Consider the following 24,390-nt stretch of genomic DNA (forward strand, 5'->3'; position numbering starts at 1 on the left):
AGGATGAAAATGCTAAACAGCAGTTTAACCCAACCACTCCTCCATGTGGAAATTGGGGTGGGAACTCAAAGATGCCTCCATTTAAGATTGGATGTGCAATCACAAAGATGCCAAGAAACCCAGTGAAACCTGAAACTGAATTTTCAGACTCTGATGAGGAAGGTAGACTTGTCATTGATCTGCCACCAGAAGTTCCTAATAAAAAGCCAAGAATAAGAAGGAACTGTAGAAAAGCTAACAGGGACAAAGAACTGACTGCTGTAATGTGTGCAGGAAAATTACATGATGATGCTATAGCAGACATTCTTGGGAGTAGCGAAGATAAGTCTGAGGAAATTACTTTGCGGAAAAACAGCAAAAGTTTAAATAAACTTGGAAAACTAGGCAGTGTTTCTCCAAAAGCAAGAGAGATTTGTTTGCCTGATGTAACCACTGGTATGTTGAAGGGTTTGGGGGAAAGAGATGCCCTTACTTACAGTGAGGACAAATATGTGTCTTCAGCTGCTTCTACTGAGGCAGGCATGGAGAAGGGAATTCTGAAGCAAGGAAATGCAAAAACTAATATGTTGGTGAAAGCATTTCAGGAGAGTACTACTAATGAAATCTGTGTGAAGAGCAGAAGAGTAACAGAGTCTCCCTTGTGTACTGGTCACTCATCAAAAGATGGAACTGCAATTGGAAGACCTTATAAGGAAATTATAAATACAGAGAAAGGACAGAGTATAGAAGAAAGTGGGGGTAATGATAGTGCAAAAGATACGTACCTCTATTCAACTTATTACTTAAATAAGAAAGAAAGTGGTCTGGGTTCATCCACTGAGGAAGCGGAAACCAGTGGGGAGGACACAGGGCTCTCTGAACCAGATGATCCTTTAGAGGAGTGTCGAAGAATTTTTGATGAGTTTGAAAGAGAAGCAAGAAAGAAGGACCATGATCAGCAGGTAATTTGTTTTGCTTTCAGTAGTTGGGGTTTTCTTTTCTGAGCATATTAGGGCAGGATGTGATACCTAGTCAAGTACAAGTACTCTTTCAAAAAATGTGTTAGTAAGGGTTAAATATTTGAAACTTCATGACCAGTAGACAGAATCATAAGGAACACTTAATGATTCTGTAGTTTAACAATGGGTGAGCTCTGCTTCCTGAAGTAGAAAATTGCTCTGAATAGTTCCCTGCTATATGGGTTTCTATTACTTTTACTGTAATAAGCAAAGCTTTAGAGGCAGTTGAGTATTCAGTAGTCTCCCATTCTTATTAACAAATGTAGCTACATTGAGTACCACTGCCTCAGGTTCAAAGTATTGTGTTCTGAATGTAAAATAACTGTCTAACGATGGAATTGTAATTTTTCCTGGTGAGTTTTTGACTGTGTATCCTGAAACATTGGAATGAATGGGTCGTGAGAATATTGCTGAAGTTTAGCGCTTCATAAGATTTGGTCTAAATAGTCTATTCTTGTTTTTTTATAGGCTTATGGAAGAAATGTAGATCTCAATTTGTTAGAAACCAAAGTAAATGCTCCTGGGCAAAAGAGAAGAATTGCGCACATGGCAAAATTTGATGTGAGTTATAATCTTGTGATAAACTGAGGATCAGCATAAAATATGTTGAACTTGAGGTTGGCAGGATTCTGTAATCTAATTGAAAAATATTCTGAACTTAGAGCAAATGTCTCATCAACTCTTCTGTTAAAAGCTGTACCAAGTAGTACTTGGAGCTGGTTCCAGATGCAGGTAAAACAAGCTGCTGACAAGAGCAGCTAACGCTAATGGGAGCTGAAAAGTCAGTCTGGAATGGAGGTATCTACCATGAAATTTCAGATACAGCGCTTGTGTGTCACCTTCACTTTTTCTATTTTTACAGTGCTTTAGGTGACAATGTCAATAGAAGGCATCATTCTTTAAGCCCACCTCCATTACCCCTAAGCTGTTTCAGTTTAGCATTTTCCTGTCATGAATAGAATGCTGAATCTGATAGCAAAATTCCATTTGAAGAAGCAGTGTGTTAACTTTAACACGATCTTGCTGTGCTTTGGAACTACCTGAATATTAACTCTGGTTTTGTGTGTGTGCATATTAGGTACCCAAGAAAAATGAAATGGTGTTTTTCAAGGCATCTCCTTGGCAGCAGCATCATAATGGAGGAATTCAGCAAGCAAGCTTCTGCTCTCCAGTATGTACCTGGTTTCCTAAACAGAATTCTGCATGCCCCAGTAACAGTGAGGCTAAGTTGTGACAGTGATGCTGCTTTTGTTCCCTGTATGCAAAACTCTCCTTCTCCTTGGTGGTAGCACACATTTAAATGCTGCTCTTAAAGGATATTTCTTAGCAAATAAATGTGATATAGACATATGACTCAAATTACCACGTTTGGTACGCAATGCATTTTTGTAACTTTTTGGACTTTTTTGGGTGTGACAGTACTATAGTTAACCTAACATAAGGCAGATTGTCAAAAGTGATGATCTTCTGTGATGAATTCTATGTTATTTGAAAATAAACAAAATGTGATGTGTAAAGACTCTACATTGCATAATCTAACAAAGGCTACAGATTCCTAAAAATTTTTTTTTTTCCCAGTGTGGTTTACTGGGTCTTTAGTTTATGCTCCGAGTGAAGTACTGTCTGAAATAAAGGCCAGATGGAGAGCATGACTTAAATCATAACTGAACTGCTAGTCCTTGCTAAACAACTGAACTTTCTCTAAGGAAAAAAAAAATTAAATAGTTTTAATATCTGCCATAACCTTGAGGAGAAGACTGATTAGTTTAGTTCAAGTAGGGAAAATCTCTACAGCTACTATTTCTGATGGTAGTTCCTGGCTCCCAGTATTGTGAAACTGCAGTTTTCTGAATAGCTATTCAGCAATGTTTGATTTTTAATTAGGGTTTTTCCTCTGAGGGTGGACAAAACAAATGGCTGAATTAATCTTACTTTTGGGGGGTTATTTGTTACATATTGACCACACTACCATGAGGTTTGGTTTTGTTTTATTTTTTTTTGAGGTTTTTATGTGGAAAAGGCCTTCCATTCCAGAATCGGGATGCAAAGTACCACAGGAGACAAGGCAGCGATATTTCACTTGCTTTCTCACGGAATGTGTCAAAACATGTAGCACAGTGAATGAGGCTATTAACAAGGTTTGTTATGGTTTATAGTTCTTTCCTTACAAATCTTCAACTTAATTAAGTCAGCAGTTTTATCTTGCACAATGTGTTGGTGGCATTCTTTTTATTTGGTTAATTTTTTTAAAGTAAAATATTTCAGGAAGCAGAATTTAAAATGTACTCAATCTTACACTTGCCACTGTTATCAATCACTTTCCTCTAAGCAAAAGTATTTGTCTTTACCACTGTTAAAAGCTTCTAATAAGACATGCCATTTTGGTAATAAAAAAAGAAAAACTTTTGCTTCTGCAAAATAAAAGTCTTGTAAATACTGAAAGCTTCCTGGAATGTAATAATGGCTTTGAGATTTATTCAGAACAGAAGGAAAACATCTGTGAACCACTTTGAGCCTTTGGTCTTGTCTTTTTGGTTTTCACCACACCAAGTACTACTCCCAGCAGATATTGTCTGACAAGCACAAATATCCCAAGCTTAACCTTTAGGTGATCTAAATTTCTTACAAGCTGGAAGTCAAAAGAATTTATGGAGGTGTGCTGATAAGACTCTGTGGGTGTTTTTGATTACACTTCGAATGGAAGCTTGGAAAACATCACATGATACTACTCTGCTGTTACTGTGTTGCTGTATTATGTAGCACATCTTGGTATGCCTGATTTTCATTTTCATGAAGTAATGTTCCTTTTACCTTCCCTTTAACTTCATAGAACCATAGAATGGTTGGGTTGGAAGGGCCCCTGAAGACCACCTAGTTCCAACACCTCTGCCATGGGCAGGGACACCTTCACTAGACCAGGTTGCTCAAAGCCCCATCCAGCCTGGCCTTGAACACTTCCAGGGATGGGGCAGCCACAGCTTCTCTGGGCAACCTGTGCCAGTGCCTCACCACCCTCACCCCCATAGTGAAGAATTTCCTCCTGTGATAATTCTCAGGTTCATCTGTTTTCCCCTTTCCCTTTGCTTAGGGCTTGTAACTTATGAAATGTACATGCTGTAGTGATTGTTACAAGGCACTGTTTACACCTGAAATAAGCTGCACTTTTTGTGAACTACCCATGTAGTGTTAACAGTAAAATAAAACCAAGGAAGAAGGTATCTTCTTCCCCAGAAGATTAATGTGTGTACTCCTTATTTTGAGCATGTTTCTTCCTGACTAAAAGGTGCTGGACCTTCCTCTCCTTGCTGTTCTTACAACTTTACAGAAAGAAAATTGAGGAGACCTTTCTTCACCTCCTTTGACGCAGGATCAGAAAAAGTTGTCTTTAGCCAGGGAATGTTTACCAGTAGGAATGGTTACCCTGAGAGTGCTCAAATCTTCCCAGGGATTAGATTTCAATTCTGAGTTGAAGCACTGATTTTTTCCCAACAGATCTTTGCTTCACAGGTGCTGAATTTGTCTTCTAAACTGCCACATGCCCAGAAAACTTGTTCTAATAGTTCATTATCCTGGCTGTGAAAAACTGTGGGTTTTCTTTCTAACCTGAACCTCTGTAGCTTTAGCTTTCACCCAATGGATCATACATGTTTTACATCGGCTAGACAGAATTCAGAATTCTGCAATCAGATCTTTTCTTTTTTTTTTTTTTCTTTTTCTGTGAAGGTATTTATAGACCAAAAAGTTCACCTCCTCAATCCCTGTGATAAATTAATTAGATTCCAATAATGGTCTCATAATTGAATTATCTAGATTTAAGACTTTCTCTTGTACTCCTACTTAAAATACTTCTGATATATGCAGTGATAACACTCAGCATCTTTGCTACATCAAACAGAGCTCTAATATTCAGGTAGGTTTGTAAAATACTCTGTAGATCCTCTTTGGTAACAGTGCCTTTCACCATAATGCCTCCCTCTCTGAGCAGGACTTTAAATCCATCTGACTTTTTGTCTCCTGTCGTACTTCAAATTTAGGACATTACTTGCATGTGTAACTATCTCTAGGTTCGCAGCCTTAGATTCTAAATGGCAGTGCTTTTTGTAGAACATAGAGTGCTCACTAAATGTCTATTTTTTTAATTTTTTTTTTATTTTTAATGTAGGCTCTAATAGAAGAACAATCTATTTATGATCGCATTGGCAATAAAAAGATGTACCTGAATCTTGCTGTGAAGACTCTCAAAAAGCTAAGAGGTCTTGGTAGTTTTGCTTTCAATTAAGATTTATTTTTTTTTTAATGGGTTCTAAGTGTAGAAATTAGAACAGCAGAAAAATGTCTGAAAATCATTATTTAGTTCAACTTTACTAAAGATATTTCTGTATCTTTAAATCCTTTTATAGAAATATATCACTGAAATAAATTGGTGGCTTGATTTATAAATATTTGCTTAGGATATTAACAGGAAATCTGAAATTGAGAAGAAATACTAAAGACATGTTTTCCTGCCTTTAGGGCAACCTAATAACAGCAGATCTTCCAGTGGCACAGGATCCCTACAGTCAGAGGAAGAAAAAGGTAAAGAAAGGGGAAGCAAGATGTCAGTTCTCCACTGCCACCTATAAACGGTCTTATTTCAGCATGACAATGTTGCTCTGGTTTTGGTCATCCTTCATCTATTTGCCACTGCAAGGATTTTGTACACAATTCCCCGTTTATAACTGAAAACTCTTTCACAAGGGGAAAACGTTGGAACTTTTTTTTGGGAATACAATGTTTTTTAGTACTGCATATCTAGCCTTTCTGGGATAGCTAGTGAATCATCATGCCTATATAGTGTCTATTTTGAGTAATGCTTCACCTCTAATCACCTCTAATTGCTCTGAGATACAAGCATATATGTTTTGGTGTAAACTGTAGTGGTCAACTTGCAATTTTGCTTTGGTTTTATTTTGGAAGTACTAGTGTTTTTAAGTGCTACTTACAGTTGTTTTAATGTTGCTTAAGCTTTAGGTTTGTTTATGTTTTGGCTTTTGGTTTTGTTTTTGTTTTTTTTTTTTTAGCATTTACAGATGGTGCTCTATATGAACTCTTAAAAAAGTATCTTCTGACTAAGGAGCAGTTGAACGAAAATAACTTCCCTCGACAACATCCTGGAAAAAATGGTAGTGCTATTCTTACTGGTGTAAAAAATTCTGGATGTAATGGTAAGTGCCTAGTAGGCTGCAACAAAATTGAATTTCAATCAGTTGTTCACAGGACAGTAAAATACATGGGTATAAAATTATACATTATGCCTGTGTTCCGTCTTTACTGCCTAGACTGCATGTGAATTCAAAGTTTTCAAAGCTAAACAATGAGTCTTCATATGTCCTTTTACATTTTTGTTCCAACATAGTAATTAAAGTCGTAGGTAAACTTGAATTTCTTGTTGTGCTATAGAGGAACTTTTTCTTGATACATGGCTTGTCTTGAGAGGCTTCTTGTATATTGATATTCTGTTTTCTCATGTGCTGTTCATGAAACTTCTTTTATACTTCAATTCAGCATTTTTTAACTTCATGGCAAGCCACCTAGGAAATACACTCTGCTTATTGGTTTATTGGTTTTTGGGGTGTTTTTAGCTTTCAAAAGGGTCTGCTGTAGGTGTGGTGAAATATATGCTGTTACTTCTTCGGGAACACATCAACGTAAAGAGGAATGCAACTATCATTCTGGTGGAGTATTGAAACAAAGAGGTAGGTGACCTTGGCATTCAGTCTTTATGGAAGCTGTTAAATGTTATGACATCTCGTGTCAAAGCTGAGCAAGATCAAAGTAGGAACTTTTTTCCTATAAGGTTCAGCTGAGATACATTCTGCTGTTCTTCTGGGAATGTGTCTAGCTAGTAAAGCCTGTTTTCTCCGAATATGCCCTAACTTTAGGAAAGCTGATATGAATAAAACTGTGTGGGAAGAGGGTGGCCTTGCATTGACTTCTAAGAGAGCCTTGTCATGGTTTCTAAGAGACACCTTAAGTACTCAGAATCAGTCTTAAATATGCCTCTCACAGAGAACTTTCTAGAACATAGTGCAACTTTCTCTTTCTTATTTATTGGTATTTCTTTTTTACAAAAACCTTATCTTGGGAGGGAACAATGTAGAGTTTGTCATCTTGGCATAGGTGGCACTCGCTGTTTTCCACAGTGCTGTTTCAGGAGAAAATGGAAAGGAAATTTGAGAAGCCGAGTGAGGATACTGATTTGTTTTTGCTGGTTGCTGCTACTACTGCTCAACTACCAACTTTTCTTTTTGTCAGTACCTGGTGGTGTAGAAAAACGTTACACCTGTTGTGAGAGAGTAGTTGGGTCTCCTGGATGTCAGATTGCAAAGGTAGGAGTAATGTTCTAAGAAGATTTACATAAAGCAGTATCTCACTGTCCTTTTGATTTTATAAAAAGGTATGGCTCAGTGTTAATGACTTGGTACAAGCCTTTTAGGTTTACTTATTAGTGTTCACTAAATTATATGACACATGCTGACAAGAAATATTATATATATATTCCCAAGTCTCTTAGAGAAACAAATTTTCTGGCAATTTGTGTAAGATCTATCTAGTAAACTTGCACTTAAATACCAATGGAAACTTTGCAGCTTCATGTTCATGATGGGAGAAGGGAGAAATTGGAAGGCTTCATGAAGACGTTAATTAAATCACCACCTCTTGATGGAACCCATGATGTATATGCTCTGAACTGCGAGATGGTATGTGCAACCTAAAAACTTTGGTTCAGCTAATAGAAAATTATATTGCTTTTTTATGAAGCCATATCCTAGTTGTAGTAGTTTGGCACTGAAGTCTCTTAGGTCTGCAGAACTCTGACTAGACCTTTCAGTATGACTAGTCATCCTACAAGACTGACCTTTAGTATTGTGGGCAAAAATATTTGGATCTGTTGACTTGGTAGCTTGTTGTGCTTTATGAACAGCTTGCATAATGTAAGGAAGCATTGTTGTGTAAATGCTCATTAAATGTACTTTTTTCTTTAGTGTTACACAACCCGTGGCTTGGAACTAACTAGAGTCACAGTGGTTGATCCTAAACTACAGGTTGTGTATGATGTATTTGTTAAACCAGATGGTAAAGTTGTGGACTACGATATAAGGTATGCTACTTACTCTATAATACTTCAGGATTAGATTTAATAAATTGGCGGATAACTATATAAGAAGAAACATGCTTCTCCCAAATGCTATTTCTAGTAACATAATCAAAGACATTCAGTCACCCATGAGGCTTTTGTTGTTACATGCTCAATTAAGAACAGTTCTTCTTTTTGCCTAGTTCCACCTTTTTTTTTCCTTTTCACATTGAAAGACCTTTTTTCCAATTCAGAAAAAAAAAAAATGTTAAACCTCCCAGAATTTGCTCAGTTCCCTAAGGTGACAGAAGCAAATGCAAATTTAATCTGTAAGTGTTGTCTCACAAAAAAAGCAATATAGTCATAAGCCATGCATTGAGGTCATCAGACTGTACAGCTTAATAAGATTTGTCTGTATTTAGTGTAGATCTTGTATTTGTTCTTCATATTGGGTTTTGTCATTAAGACCTGAAAGACACCTTTTTGATTCCTGTTAGTTCTCTGAAGTCCTGCAACAGCTCGATGAGGAAACGCAGGTTTTGAGCCTCACTGTAAAGAATTTGGAGGAGAACCAATGTAATGTGTTCCTATTTCAACACCAATATTTGCTTGCTCAGAGTCCTGTCTTTTGGTCCATGCTTAAACATGCTTAAGTCACTTGTAGTGGTAGAGCTAAGTTAATATCACCTACCTTAGTTTATCTTATACTACCTAGGTGAAAAGGAAGAGAATGAAAAAATGTTTTACATTGACTTCAACACCGTGTGATTTATGTTTGTTGTTTTTTGTTTTTTTTTAAAGCTGGCTAGAGTTAACTTTAGATGCTGGGGAAATGATCACTGCAAACCTAGTTCTAGGTATTTCTTAGTATTTCTGTCAATGAAACTCTTTTGATCTCTTTTTTAGACTCTCTGGAGTAAAGAAGAATGATCTGAAAAATACCACAACAACTCTTCGGGCTGTACAGGCGGTACTGCTAAACTTGTTCAGTGTGGATACAATTTTAATTGGACACAACATGGAAAACGACTTATTTGCTCTCAAGGTAAAGTAGCTGGTTTTGAAGCCAGTTTTAGGAGGTGACTACTTGTTTTTACTGTATTCTAATAAATTTAAGAAATAAAAAGAAGGTTTTATTTCAGCAGATCAATGGGTATGAAAAAATAATTAAATGTACTTGATTGTTAAATGATAGCTGTATTAAAAGTATTTCATATCAGGAAGAGATGTCTATACAAAATACACTATGGTAAACATCTTCACATTTCAGCTTCCTACTCTGCTGTTTAGTGCTTCTAATTATGGAACCATACATCACTACTGAATAATATTGTCTTTATTTGTGGGTTCACAGAAACCTACATTTGTATGTTTTCTGATCTTGCAGAACTCATGACACCCTATGCATAAAAGGCAGTGACAATTCAAGTAACACTAAGGTATTCTCTTAGAATTGCTGTAAATAATTGTGCTGTCTGTCAAGTAGTTACCTTAGGTACCAGAAATGTGTGGATTATGCTATTAAATATTAAAGGCAGCAGTATTCCATCAGAAGCATAGCTATCTGCCCAGGAAACCTCTTATGGTGAGGCACTGGAACAGGTTGCCCAAAAAACTGGCAAGTACTCCATCCCTGGCAGCGTTCAGGCCAGGTTGGACAGAGCCTTGGGTGACATGGTTTAACGTGAGGTGTCCCTGCCCATGGCAGGGGGGTTGGAACTAGATGATCTTAAGGTCTTTTCCAACCCTAACTATTCTATGATTCTAAGGATGCAAACAACACTAAGCCAAGTTTTTTCCTGTGGTGCTCAGTGCAGGGCTTAAGGCAGCAGGCACAGACTCAAATACAGGAGGTTCCCTCTGAACACCAGGAAACAGTTTTTCACTGTGAGGGTGACCAAGCACTGACACAGGTTATTGAGAGAGGTTGTGGAGTCTTCTCTTTTGGAGATGCCCAAAAACCATCTGGACATGTTGCTGGGCAACAGGCTCTTGGACATCCTGCTTGAGAGGTGGTTTGGATAAGATGACTTCAAGAGGTCCTTTCCAACTTCAACCATGCTGTGATATTACTAATGAAGGAATTAGAATTGAGCCTTGATAGGCTTCCCTGCTACTGACATCTAAAGGCCAATGCAAGTGAGGTTTTGCAGGATGGCAGTGGCTGTCTAAAACTAGAATGAATCATGTTCACTGTATATATGCAGTGAACATATAACTGGAGACATCGAAGGATCAAAAAGCGACATCGCTATGAACGCTTGGGCGTCATGAGACAGGTTAGTTTTACCCTACTGGTGATGTGTTGTTGCAATAGTAATCCTCAGTATGAGAAGAACCACAGGTTCAGACCCCTGGTGCGTGCACTTGGCTGAGGAGCTGCTGGCATGAGGCTACCATCTGCGGGCTTATGACTGAACGCCTCTAAGTATCCCGCCTAGGCGCTTGTTGTGCTATTGCATCATCAGTCTCTTGTGATTGACCCAGGAGTTGACAGTCTTGATCAGAATGCGTGGGTGACGGTCTTCCTTAACCTTTGTTAGCGAAGGCAGGCCTTCCTCATAGGAGAAGGAAAACTCCTATCTTCAAACCTGGGCTGATGGAGCTCGTCTAGCCTTGTATGGTCTTCCATAAAAGAGAAAGACATTCTTACAAAACCTATGACCTGTGGACTTTGCTGTCACTGTCCTACCTAACTAGGCTGTGGCAGTTAAACCTCAGGTTTAAAGGGTAGGGCCAGTTTTGCGCAAGCTGCACTGCACCTAAAAAATCCACTGCGCAGGCTGGAAGGTCTTACTCTCACTTGTCTGTATGGACAGGCGAGGGTCGAAACGGTTGGTGACAAGGTGCATGGGTAGCTGCAGATCCAACCTTGCATGTGGGCGGACCAGCACATGGGTAGCTTGGCATCACTCAGGAGATGACAGTCCTGGATGGACATTTCCTGATTGCCTAAGCACCCTTTTTTTCCAACCAGATTTGCATACCCCATATGCCTTTGGTCATTTTGCTTGTAGTAAACGCTGTTGAAGCCCTTCCCAAATCTTCACTCGTGACGCCAAGCCATCAATAACTGGTGAATAAATGTCAATGAGTTGTTCAGAAATCACTGCAAAGGATAATTTTTCCACAGCTTTTTGCTCCACAGTTTGCCATTCTCTAGGAGAAAGTGGCACACAGGACAGATGATGTTGTTTTGGGGGCTCAAGGGTTAGTTTGGGCATATTATTGAGAAGGAAAGTATTTTAGATACTAGTTGAGATTTTATCCTTTTTAATAAATAAAGGATGTACAAGACTGTAACTGGATCTGTAATCATTACTGTGGCCTCTGCTCTTTTTCAGCTAATTCATGACATGGTGGTGGACACATCAGTAGTGTTTCCTCATCCGCTAGGTTTGCCTCACAAAAGAACACTTAGAAGTCTGACAGCTGATTACCTCAGGAGAATTCATCAAGATGATGGTAAGAGCCTGGGTTCTTATTAAGCAATCAATATATTGCCTCATGAAATGGGAGACAGGAATTACCCAGAAAACTGAAAAGATAATAATACCCTTGCTGTCATTTAAAGCTTTGTCTTAAATATCTTTAGTTCAATTGTGTAGTAGAAGCAGAGGATATTCCTGAACGGTAAGATGGTTGGTGATGTGATTTAACCCTGCATGGCAACTGGGTAGCATAAAGCCTCTCACTCATTCTCCCCCCAGTACAGCTGGTTTGTCAGAGGGTTATACAAAAGTGTTCCAGTTTCTTTCACTTGCAAAGGGACATTCTTACAATTCTGAAGGTAGTGTGGTGAGCCTAGCATCTATGTCAGGATTCACTTGATTATCCAGACTGATACACGAGCTCTTCAGCTGGGATTTTCAGTAGTAAAATTAAAGCAAGTTTCTTTGCTGACACTCAAAGACAAATCAAATCATGTTCTACAGCATGCATATAATACTTACAAAGCATTGAATTTGACAAATATATTTTGCTTTAACCATGCCATTCTAAAGGATTTTTTAATCTGATTTTAGATACTCAGTTTGTTCAAATAAACTGGCAGATTCATATTTGCTTTTATCAGTGAAGCCTTCTGGACAATAAACAATATTCTATTCTGCTAACATACCTCCACTGCCCAGGGAATACATAAATGGTCACACTGAGCAAAACTCAGTGGCATTTGATATCCAGTGGAGTAGCTGGATCTGTCTGTCAAAGCTAATATCCCCTGACTTCCTTTGCTGTTGCAGGCTTATGCACACCTTTCTAGCGAGGCTAAGAATGTCAAAAGTTATTTCTAAAGACTATAAGATGGCTATCTCAAATAGTAAAAATTCTGCCTTTAGCAGACTTTTCTGCTTAAATTTGGATTTAATCATGCCTTGTTGATCACCACTGAGCTAAAATCCAAGCTTAAACTATAGAGCTATGTAGCTGCCATGTCTAGGAAAAAAACCCGCAAACCTAAAAAGTCCTGACTCATGACTTCCACTCTCTATGTTTTTATCGGTTTCTGCTGCTGCTTTGTGCTAGTTTGCATTAGTTTTGTATTAGATTTTACAAATTTTGATTCTGATTTACTTTCTTTGTAAACTAGGGTTTATTAGAATGAAATGCCCTTTGCTGTCAGAAAGCAGTAGGTCTCTGGTGTTTTAGCTTGCTTCGACTGCACTGCTTTAAGCCAGAAGATACCTGAATTGCAGTGACATGTCTAAATGTCTGAAAATCTTTGTTTCTGAGTCTAGGCTGCTACATGTAAAAAATCATCTCAAATCACTGGCATTTCAGTTTTACCAGAGAAAGCTAGAAGCTGGTACTTGTACTTTTGAGTCATCTGTTGTTGTGATAGCGTTTAAGTGCTCTGTTTCTCTGGGGAATGAAACACCTCAACTAAATCTAAGAATTATTTATTATTTTATTATTTATTATTAACTTACTATTTTGGGGTTTTCTCCCCTGCCCAAAGTGGTTGTGGAATCGGTAGTTGTGGAATCTGTGCAGTAATTCAATGCTGTAGTGCAAAGAAGCAATGCCTTTTTCTTTTTGAGCCACTAGCTCAGAAATGTAAAATGGGGAGGGGATTTTGCCACCTTCAAATGCAAATGCTGATCTCTATAGAGTCATAGAATAGTTAGGGTTGGAAAAGACCTTAAAATAATCTAATTCCAGCCCCCCTGCCATAGGCAGGGATGTCTCACATTAGATTGTTTGGCCCAAGACTATGTACAGCCTGGCCTTGAACACTGCCAAGGATGGAGCATCTGTATGCTGTCATTTCTTCCACAACTATTCTGGTTTCTGAATAACCAGATGCTATCCCAAACCTGTTTATCTCATATCTTCAGTACCTTTATTAAAAGTTTTATATTCGAAATGGTGAGTAAAATCTTAACCATTAGGATTTAGATTTGTTTTCATCAGTTTGTATAGGCGTTGAGGTATGCATTCAAAGTAGTCCATGTGAAAATTTGACACTGTGTCAAACTTTTGCTTATGAAGATGACGGCTGAATATAGTAGGTCTGTTCTCCACCTATCCTAAAGTTGCAGGGAAATCTCAACACACAGCTTTGGCTTTCAGCAGGGAATGCTTGGAACTTTCAGTAGTTAATTGCCATTAACCTGGCAGCCAGCTTTTCTTGTATTGTTCTGATTTTAGAAGGGGTATTCTGATATAGTATATATATGGGACTATAGTAAGCGCCAACTAATGAGAGGATTGTATGCATTTCTTGTTCGGATGACTACCACTTTTTTTTCCCCAGCCAGAATGCATTAAAACTTTTATACTTTAATTCCTGTTATTATAGTTACTAAGTTATGGGAATTGCATAAAATGTATAAATTTGTAAGTTGTTAACTTTATTAAGTGGTTGTTTTAAGCATATATAATTTAAATCCTTTATTCTGTTCAGATTTTGTGGTGGATTTCAGTTGATCAGGACAAGTGGATTGTCTTTAACTAAGGCAGAAATTTATAATCTAGTTGCAAAATCAGCTTGTCATATGTTACTCTTTCAGCTTCTGATTTGAAAGTACATGACTGGGGGAATCTGGTTTTCCAAAGACAGTTATATTGGACACTGGAGGTTACTCTGGGTAGTAACTCTAAACTGGTAATCTAGGCCTCATTGGATATTGGAACTGGAGGATGTGGTGGTAAACTGAACATTGCTGGACAATACTGGATTGCTAGAAGCATGTGACTATTACCTTGAATCCTGGTAGCAGGAAGTTGCACCAAAACCTGTCAAATACCAAGGATTGTCTTAGTATGTTCAACAATTGTTCACCTTAATAAGCAAAGCTACCATTCTTCTATAAAGAAATAAATATTATAGCACAAAATAATTTTTTTAAAATTCTTTTCTAGATGGTTATAATTCCAGGGAAAATGCAATGGCTTGTATGGAACTAATCCTTTGGAAGGTCAGAGAGGATAATGGAATGAGAAAACAGTGATTATTGTGGCTCTGGAGGACAAAGTCAACCTCAGCTTGGCTCGCTGCTCTGTAATGTTTCAGTACCAATTACTCTTCTGATGTAAAGAGGTGAAAATCTAATGGAAAAACCTGATTGTTCTTCTGACGCCTAAGGTGTGCAGGAAGGAGAAAACACAAATGTAGAAAATACGTGCAAGAGGCACAAACTAAATTCTGGTGTTAAGCAGGTTTTTGGGTTTTTTTGTTGTGTTTTGTTTGTTTGTTTTTGTTTTTTTTTTTTGTCAAAAGTAATTCTATAATTGTCCTCACAACTCTGTGTAGCTGAAAACTATCATTTGCAGTAAGTGAAAGTTCTGTTGTTTCAAGTTGTGGATATAACCTTTTGATTTCACCTTGTTCAGCCTCCGAAATAAAACTCAAGTTTCTGCAGTGTGGTTAAAGTCTGAGATTGTATCCTTTTCCCCTGTCACTTCCTGGTTCTCTCTACCTCTCCATCTGTTTTCGGAGAGAGAGAAAACAAACTTAGTCATGCTTAATGCACTAATAGACACAAAAAGGTATAAAGGTAGAAATGTGACCTCTTCTGGAGCAGAATCAGCTTGTCTCTTAAATTAGTTAAGGCTGGATGAAGCTTTTCAACTGTAAAAGCAGCAAGGCTCCCAGAAAGTTTCAAGAAGTAAATACCTTCACTAGGCTATAATTTGAGATATAATCACCTGTCTCCTGCATAAGGTAGGAGTCAGCATTTCCTGCCTTCAGAGAGGAGGATTGTAAAGTCTGTTGCCACTTATCTTTCTGTGAAGGAAATTTAAGAATGGACCACATCTTTTGTGCAAAACTAACTCTCAGCTGAAGTTATACTTGCACTGATTAGCCAAAAAAAAGCTGAAAGCGGTAAGGGAAAAATGGTCCTGACTGAGGACTGTGTATGAGTAACTCAGTAGTGTAAAAATCTCAGTTCTTGGATGTACTGTGAAGAATGATTATACTGCATGACAAAATCTGTGTTGAAGGTTAGAAATCACTGTAGCTGCTTCTTGATCATTAAAGAACCTGGGGCCATGTCCTGTTCTGTGAGATACTGATGGGCAATAGCTGTTGTTAGAATACTTTTCCCTGTATTAAAAGAACAGTCCTGCATACAGGCCCTGCTACAGCTTTGAGAAGGGGCTTTGGCATGTTCTTTACAAACTCGCTTTCTTTACTTACTCATGATCCTCCCAGGTTTGAATGTAGGTCTTTTTAGTGATGATTACCTTTATTTTGCTTTGAGTAAAATGAAGAAAACATACAAATGTCTACTCTGTAGGACCCGTTCTGCAGAGAAACCTATGGTAGTCATCCAGCAAGTTGTTAGCAGGGACCAAACTGGTACCTCTGAGGCCCTCTAAGGAACCTGAAATATCTGACTTGTCTTTGTAACTTCTTGAAGTTACTGAATTATTGAATTATTAAAACCAAATACATATACTGTGCATAATAAGTAAAATCATTTTAGATACTAACTTTTTTGCAATTGTTTCAAAATAAACAGTCTTTTGATGCTGAAAGAAATGAAATTTCAGCAAAACTGAAACCTGGTGTGAATGTAAGAGCAGTTAATAATTAGAACAGTGACTTAGCTCTGAGTTGTATTGCTGTCAGCTCCCTGATGCTGGGTGCCATAAGCATACTTTTCTCCTGCCCACATATATCAATGATATAGTGTTCTAGTTTTGGCTGGGATAGAATTATAGAATGGACCTTAAATATCATCTAGTTCCAACCCAACCTTCCACTAGACCATGTTGCCCAAGCCCCATCCAACCTGGCCTTGAACACATCCAGGGATGAGGCATCCACAACTTCTCTGGGCAACCTGTGCCAGTGCCTCACGACCCTCACAGGGAAGATTTCTTTGGTGCAGTGCTGAGTTTTGGTTTCAGTTTGAGAACAGTGATGATAGTTGTTGCTCAGTAGCACTTACCCTGATCAAGGACTTTTCAATCTCATGCTCTTCCAGTAAGGGAGGGCACAAGAAGCCAGCAGGAAGCAGAGACAGGCCGCCTGATCCAAATTAGCCAGAGAGGTATTCCATACCACAGCACATCATGCCCAGTGTATAAATTGGGGGGAGTCACCCGGAAGGGCTCAATCACTGCTTGGGTCAGGCTGAGTATCAGTTGGCAAGTGGTGAGCAATTGTATTGTGCAGCACTGCTGTTTCGTTTTGGGGGTTTGTTTCACCTTGTTTTTTTCCCTTAGTTCTATATTTCTGTCCTTGTTATTTCCCTTAGTATTATTGTACTTTATTTGAATTATTAAACTGTTCTTATCTCAACCAATGGGTTTTACTGTTTTGTTTTTTTCCCTGATTATGCTTTCAATCACACTAAGCAGGGTGTGGTGGTGAGCAAGCGGCTCCATGATACTTAGTTGGCAGGAGCTGGAAATTTCACTTATGTTTTTGAGATGTGAGAGACTGTTGTGGTCTGATTGGATCGCCACTGTTTAGAGGGACTTGCTAAAAGTATTGGCTCCTATGCCATCAGCTGTGTCATATTGTGCTGTTAAGTGAATATGTGAAAGAGCTCTGAAGTATTATAGGGAAATGTCACACTAGGTTTACTTGATTGAGGGCTTTGAATTACAGACTGGAACAGTTTGGCTTTTTTTGTTTCAACTGTTCTTTAATCAGCATTTCCCTGTGTCAAACCAGTTGCCTTGCACATGGGAATGTGTGATCAGTATGTGACTTGGGGAAAGGCAAAATCGTGTGTTGGGAGCAGGGAATGTAGTGTAGTAAGGGGGAACACTTGTGTGTAATCAGGGCTGAGCTATGCCTTTGTAATTTAATTGCTCATACTCTTTAGCTGGGCATCTGTTTATGTTGTGCATTTTCCTTCCCCCATCTTGCAAAGTTCACAGAATCACTGTATAACTGGGATTGGAAGGCATCTGGGGAGATCATCTGGTCTAGTCCTCTGTGGTGGCCAGTCAGTTTTTTAATATCTCTGAAGGTGGAGACTCTGCAAAGTCTCTTCCATTGCTTGACCACCCTCACTGGAATTTCCTAGGTTTCTGTTTATGCTCACTGTTTCTCATCTTGTCAATGGGTATTGTTGAGAAGAGGCTACTTCCATCTGACTTGCTTCCTTCCACCAGGTATTTATATGTTTTGATTAGATGTATGTAATAGTTAACAATTTGTATTTTGCTTTCAGAAATGTCTGACCATTATATTTTAGGTAGTGGAGAGGGCCTGTGTTTGACCTTAAAGTTGTGTCAGGCAAAATCTGTCCACAGGAAGTAAGAATTAAATATCCCCATTATTTAACACCAGTTGTGTGTATACTTTTCCATTACTGAAGAGTGGGAGGATTTCAGCCATTAAGTGGGTCATCTGAATTTAGACACCACAAAGGGTACTCATACCTTACTTTTCAACCATTCTAATGAGGATAAAGGTGCTTATTTGGAGTTTTTGTTACCTCTGCCCTCACAATGGTATCTAGTTAACCCTGCATTACCTGCCTTTCTCTTCTGCCTTTCTCTTCTTCTGCCTTTCTCTTCTCTTCTTTCTCCATTTTCTCTGATCACATGACCGATCATTTCTTTTCAGTTGATTATCAGCAGTTACCTGTCCTTCTGTGTCATATGCCTCCTCAAAGCATGGCCAGCTCCACTTGTCTGAAACAATTCCTTTCTTTCCTAAACAAAAACTTGTACTGAGTAGGAGCTGAATAACTGTGTGTGAGAGAATATGGGAAAACTGATGCAGCAATACTGAAAGCCAACATGGAGAACAGCTGATGATAATTCTGAAGTCATGCATAGATATCAGCAGATGTAAATAGAAGGAGGTGTATGAAGAATGTTAGGACATGGGATGTTTGAAATAATGGAAAACTGCTGGCACTGGTAGCATTATGAACTTCACAGCACAAAAACATAGAAGACACTTGGGAAGGAGGTGATTTAGGAATTAATGTAACGTGCTGTGAAAGGCAGAACATAAAACCTGCTAATGGTTAAGCTGAAGACTTTGTATGCCACCTACTGCCATAAATCAGGCTTTCCAGCACTGGACAACAGGCAGTAAAATCTAGCTACTGAACCTGGGATACCCAGTGCACATTGCAAGTATAGAAGCAACTAGTCTACCTGAGACTTTGACAAAGCTAGTTAATGTTTCTAATACCTATAGTTCTCTGATGTATAGACTGAATAGATACATCTAAAACTGTGTATTTGAGTTATTAGGGGTTTTTGTGTATTTTCAAAATAGCAGGTTTTTTTTTTTTTTTAAATCATTTCAGCTGTTTAGAAATCTAATGTGTGCCATAATGTTAAATGAAAATATGAACATTTATAAGAACACTTAAATGCCCTTCAGCTAAATTTACAGTGCTATTTGAGCACTTAAAATGCAGACAATACTAAGACTTATTGGGTAAAAGAATGACACTGATTCTTTCTTTATGTGGCATTTTGGTCCAGGTAGAAGTTTGCCACAGAAGAAGGGATTCACATCAAGCAGCAGAATAGTCAGTTGTGTCTGCTTGTTAGGAATGTGTGAGACAATGAGCTGTTTTGGACAAGTGAAAAGTTCTGCACAGAAAGCAGAACAGTTCTAACAGAAGTTGATAGCTAGCTTTGCTGAGTTGCCTAGAAAACACCCATGGAGGTCTGTTCCTATTCGCCTCACCGACATGTAGGAACCTGGTTGGATTGCAAAATGCAATGCCCATGCTTCAGAAGAGCCTGGCCAAGTAGTTTTTTCCTGAAAAATATGGTGGAATTTGTTCCTCTTTTCCATTTTAGAGTTGTTTCTTGGTCCAGTGAATCTGTGTGCTCTTTGTAAAATTCTGGTTTACATCTGCCACCTGTTCTTACAGTGAGAGTTCTGCTTATCTCAGGACCACATGAGTGTTCTTAGCACCCTTGTTTGTTGACTTACGGCCTTTTAATAAGGCTCTTGGTGCTTCTATTTGAGTCATCCTGGCATATTCCAGTAATATTACTCTATAGTAACATTATATCCCTGCTGTTATATCCCTGCCTTGTAGCCAGCGTTATATTCATGGAGTATTAGAAGGGGAAGCCTTCTTTTCTTACTCTCTCTAGCATCTTCCTCCAAGTCTTGCGGGAGGTGACCTGATCCCCCGAGATAGAAAGTCCCTGTGGTCTGGTGGTCGGTTATGAGCTGGCGAGTTATGGGGTGGGGTATGGGGGAACATATGTGCAAATCATGAGGTTAGCTGATAAGTGAAGTTTTAATAGGGTATGTCTACAGGATCCCACATGGCTGACTTGATACCAGAAGCTCAGGCCAATCCTATCTCTATTTGTCTATCCTAAGGACTAGAAGACCTTTCTGGCAAGCCAAATATCATTGTTTTGAAGCACTTCAGTACAGTATTTTTAAGAGGCCATACCAGAATACAGCCTGCATAAGTGATTAAATAAGCAAAAGTAAGCAAGCCCTGCTTGTACGTAGTAGGTAGTAATTTATAATTATGCAGTGAAATTATTCAATACAAATTGAATAAGCCCTGTGTATAACCAGGCTACTTGTAAAAAAGTGTTTTACAATACATAGTATGTTTCTCAATTCTATGTTTCATGATAATTGCTGTATGGCTGCCCCCGATAGTATTAAACACTTCGAAATATATACTTATTTTGCATCCAGGCAAACACTGACCGTTAAACTGGACAATGAAAGAACCACAGCATGCCTTCTATCTTACAAGTGTCAATAGAATTTCACAACAGATTATTTCCACTAGCTCACTTCTACATTCAAATAGGAGTCTTAATAATTAATTATCCTTGATGAGCATACTGGATTGACATCTGCTTGCAATTCTCATTGTCACGTTGAGCTTAGCATTTTTGTTTGAATCACAATGAAATGTCTGCAAAATACTGCAGTAATATCCCCATTTACTATCAGTAGCTCCTCAAAAGTAACAAAAATATCTAAGATGGCAATACCTAATGCATTACAATATGTATGTATACACTATATCTACAGACTAGGAAAAAAAGAAAACCCTGCATATGAAATGGCATATTTCATTACTTCAGTCTATTCCTACTCTGAACAGTATATACACTCCTGCAGCCTGTGGAGGCAGAGGTTACTGTGTGATATACACACACATATCTGTAGTAAAACAGTATCACTGTATTATATACAGTTAGCTGTACAAAGTTCTACTCAGCACATCACATTTGGGGCTCCAGCAGATTGAGTTTTGGGTTTTTTCAATATGTCACTGATGAATGAAGATTTCTTCTGTCTTAAGCAGCTTCTTCAGCGGAGCAATCAATGCCTGCGTAAGTAAACTTCTCGTATAGGGTAGTGTTCACATAGGTCTGGGAAGGAAATAGAAAGAGTGTGATGCAATGTGTGTTACCTCAAGAATCACAAACTATATTGAAATTATTCATGGCCTAAGTCTTTTCTAGGGATTCATTCTTACCTTCCTTTCTTCTAACATCCTATTCAGTGACACCAGTATCTGAGCAAATGATGGTCTTTCATATGGTTTCTCTTTCCAGCACTGCCTCATTAAGTCATACCTTTAAAAGTCAAACATCAACATTTGATAGTTTAGATACACAGACAAAAGCTACAAATTCATGTTTATTGGAAGATGATGCACATTCCATTTTTCAAAAGAAAATGGATTCATATATAGCTGGAGTTACATTTTGCACAGCTGGTTGCTGTATGAATAGAATTTTCTTTTTCTCTGGAATGATCAGAAAGCTCTCTTTGAGCTAAAGACTGGACAGACGTAAAGAATAGGATATCTGTCAGGAGCAGAGAGCTTGGGAAAGGGTTCACGGCAAATAATAATGCGTGGTAGTTATAAAAAGACTTACGTAATTATTTCGACTTATCCACCCCTTTAAAAATACTTTTTAGAAAAACGTAGTTTTTGTTTTTCTGGAAAAAAAGTTTGGTTTATTAGGTTCTTGTAGACATTGTGTATTTCCTATAGCAGATCCTGGGTTACCTGGGTTACCTGTTTTGCTGGGTTTTTTGTGGTGAGGCAGTTACTTACACTTCATCATCACAGTTGAGAGGCTTTTCCAGTCTGTACCCTTGAGGCAGTTTTTCATAGAGTTCTGCACATGTCATTCCACAATACGGTGTTCCTCCTAAAGGAGAGTTTAATAATTGTCATGAACACAAGGGGTTTTTAATTAAAAACAGTTTAATTTCTTAGCAGAAATGAAAACAAAAATGACTGACATCCAATCCTAGGAAATATTTTGCAGCTACATTTTTGTTATGTTTTCATTCTGCTTAATCATGGCACAAAATAAAAGTGAATATAAACTTTATCATCATTGGGACTGGCCTAAATTTCTCTACAAGCCTGAGGGCCTGCATCTGATTGTATTTGAACTGGCTTTGCAACACTCTTGATGGTAATAGGAAAGTCTTTCCTTCATTAGCATGGTATTAACAAGATCTGGTATGGACTCATGGAGCTATTACTGTCAAGCTGGTTTTGCCAGCTTTTTGAGATATTTGGTTGCTTAGACTCTTGATTTTCCACAGTGCAGCATGTTAGTTCCTATCCATATCTAGCATAAACCATTTAGTAAGGAAAGCTAGGAAGAAATTAGAAAGCAAGAGTTCACAAGGTACACCTCAGCCTATGCGTCTCTTGGTAGCAGACTATGGGGCACATTCCAGGGCAATACGTAAAGGCTATGTAACAGTAACTTTGAATGGTTTGAGGCTGTTCATCAGTATCATGATAAATAGAGGTGTGTGCAGAAAGGAACTCTGAAGATTAACTTTCAAAAATCTTGTAGAAGATGTTTGCTCCTCCACCACCAAGAAGTTATTAAAATAAAAGTCTTGATTTAAAACTCAGGAAGGCTAAGGAAAAGCCAGCCATCAAATTCAAAACATATTGGAAGCATATATACCATGTGACATGCTGTACTTTACATTTAGATACAACCCAGGTTTTGGAGTGGAAACATGGTTAATATGGTTTTCTCATTTAGAATGTCACCTGAATGGCAAATGTAATAATTGCATATCCATGCACACTGAAGCTAGAGAAAATTTAGCAGAATGAAACAGAAAAAAAAAAAAAATCAGTTGCAAAGCAATTTTTTTTTTTTTTTTTACAGACTGAGTGAGTGGAGCTGGCTTGGCTCAGACAGGATTATTTCTGTAGTATAAAATTCAGATACTCACCTAAACTAACAATTTCCCATAAAAGGACACCGTACGACCATCTGCAACAGAGGGATATTATGGAGTGCACCAAGATTTCATATTTTTAAATGGTAGATAATTTTGCGAGTATACAGAGAACACAGAGAAGTGCTATTCATTCTGTTCATTTTTTTATTAAATTTTGTATAACAAATCAGTCAGCAGGAGCAGGATATTTAGCAAAATTAATTCACAGCGAGTCCATCAACCGCAGACCTTTACTAGGCTGTGATCTGTCAGCAAATACTGCTATTACAAAATTGCTTTGCCAAATAGAACTTCCAATTTCCTGATGAAAATATTGAGTTCCTCTGGGTCTCCCAGGGAGAGAGATTTCAAATGAGAAATATAGCTAAAATAGAGGCTTCAATGTAGATACCTCGTGAACAGAGAACTTGTTTAGACACTGATGATGGAATAAAATCCACTTTTTTTTTTTTTTAATGGGTTTTACTTTTGACTCCATTGCTCACTCATGCTGACATAGCTATGGACATTTTTGAGTTAAGCGTGGATGTCATCGTGGCTGTCAACCTTTCCTTGCTATTGAAAAATACTTCTTTATTAAAAGAAGGCCACTAAAAAACATACTTACACATCACTGTTTGTGGTGTAAACACTGTAATTCAAAGATTCAATTGCCATCCATCGCACTGGGAGCCGTCCCTGGAAATTATTTTATGAAAGTTTATTTGTTGGTGGATGGTTGGAATAGCAGTATGGCAGTTTATACCCCAACAATTGTTCTGAGTGTTACCTTCACAACAACTGATGTCATTGTGAGTAAGCTTTGTCAAATAAATAAAGATATTTCTTTGTTTGTTTACTTCCCAAAGGGACAGCTCACACTAAAGCTGATAGAAAATTTATCCCGCACCAAGAGGAAATCGAAATAATTCCTGACTGATGTCTTATGATGCCTCTAACCAGTCTTGCTTCCCTAATCACATGGTATTATTCCTGGTCTGCATGATGCTTGTTACAGATCTTCGTCCTTCAAGTCTTCCAAAGCATTAGCTCTGGGCAGCTGTTCTTTCAGCTCACATATGCCAAAATGCCTCTGTTTACTATGCTGCTAACTTTTGCTTTGTTTAATAGAATTAGACTAATTTTCCTCAGCTGGACAACATCTGGCATAAAAATACTATTTTCATAGCTGTACGGATCCAGCCACATGCACATATTCTCTTCATTTGCGCAAAGTGTATTATATCGGCAGCCTGCAAGAAATCTGGAGAGGGACTTTTTACAAGGTCTTGTAGTGACAGGACAAGTGGGAATGGCTTTAAACTGACAGAGGGGAGACGTAGATTAGTATTAGCAAAAAGTTCTTCCCTGTGAGGATGCTGAGGCACTGGCACAGGTTGCCCAGAGAACCTGCGGCTGCCCCATCCCTGGCACTATCCAAGGCCAGGCTGGATGGGATTGGGAGCAGCGTGGTATGATGGAAGGTGTTCCTGCCCGTGGCAGGGGGTTGGAACTGGATGAGCTTTAAGGTCCCATCCAATCCAAACCATTCTGTGATTCTGTGATTTTTATTAAATTTCATAACTGGCTGCAAAATTGTTGATTTTACTACAAATCATATTCATATAAATAATTTT

General features: G+C 38.3%; 2 protein-coding genes across 2 annotated transcripts in view; one reads left to right on the forward strand and one right to left on the reverse strand.

Annotated features, from left to right (window-relative positions):
- The first annotated feature begins 263 nt into the window (after positions 1–263).
- On the forward strand, positions 264–14,588 carry LOC130603380 (RNA exonuclease 1 homolog). The gene is made up of 11 exons (XM_057417050.1): positions 264–941; positions 5,161–5,257; positions 5,511–5,573; positions 6,068–6,202; positions 6,620–6,733; positions 7,293–7,366; positions 7,628–7,738; positions 8,024–8,139; positions 9,022–9,160; positions 11,460–11,580; positions 14,482–14,588. Exons 1-11 carry the CDS (start codon positions 264–266, stop codon positions 14,568–14,570), a joined length of 1,737 nt encoding a protein of 578 aa, XP_057273033.1. The 3' UTR covers positions 14,571–14,588.
- Positions 14,589–19,786: 5,198 nt separating this feature from the next.
- The window catches only part of TEK (TEK receptor tyrosine kinase), a 37,690-nt gene continuing 33,086 nt past the window's right edge, over positions 19,787–24,390 (reverse strand). Inside the window, exons 19-23 of the mRNA XM_057417046.1 lie at positions 23,382–23,452; positions 22,766–22,806; positions 21,609–21,705; positions 21,021–21,120; positions 19,787–20,913 (exon numbers count right to left, since the gene is read on the reverse strand). Coding sequence (XP_057273029.1) covers positions 20,839–20,913; positions 21,021–21,120; positions 21,609–21,705; positions 22,766–22,806; positions 23,382–23,452 — 384 coding nt within the window. The 3' untranslated portion in view covers positions 19,787–20,838. The remainder of the gene's footprint in view (positions 20,914–21,020; positions 21,121–21,608; positions 21,706–22,765; positions 22,807–23,381; positions 23,453–24,390) is intronic.

The sequence above is a fragment of the Pezoporus wallicus genome, unplaced genomic scaffold (genome assembly GCF_028554395.1).
Source record: "Pezoporus wallicus isolate ANWC-B61680 ecotype Strahan unplaced genomic scaffold, APGP_CSIRO_Pwel_v1 contig_2771, whole genome shotgun sequence".
In the NCBI taxonomy this organism is placed as follows: Eukaryota; Metazoa; Chordata; class Aves; order Psittaciformes; family Psittacidae; genus Pezoporus; species Pezoporus wallicus.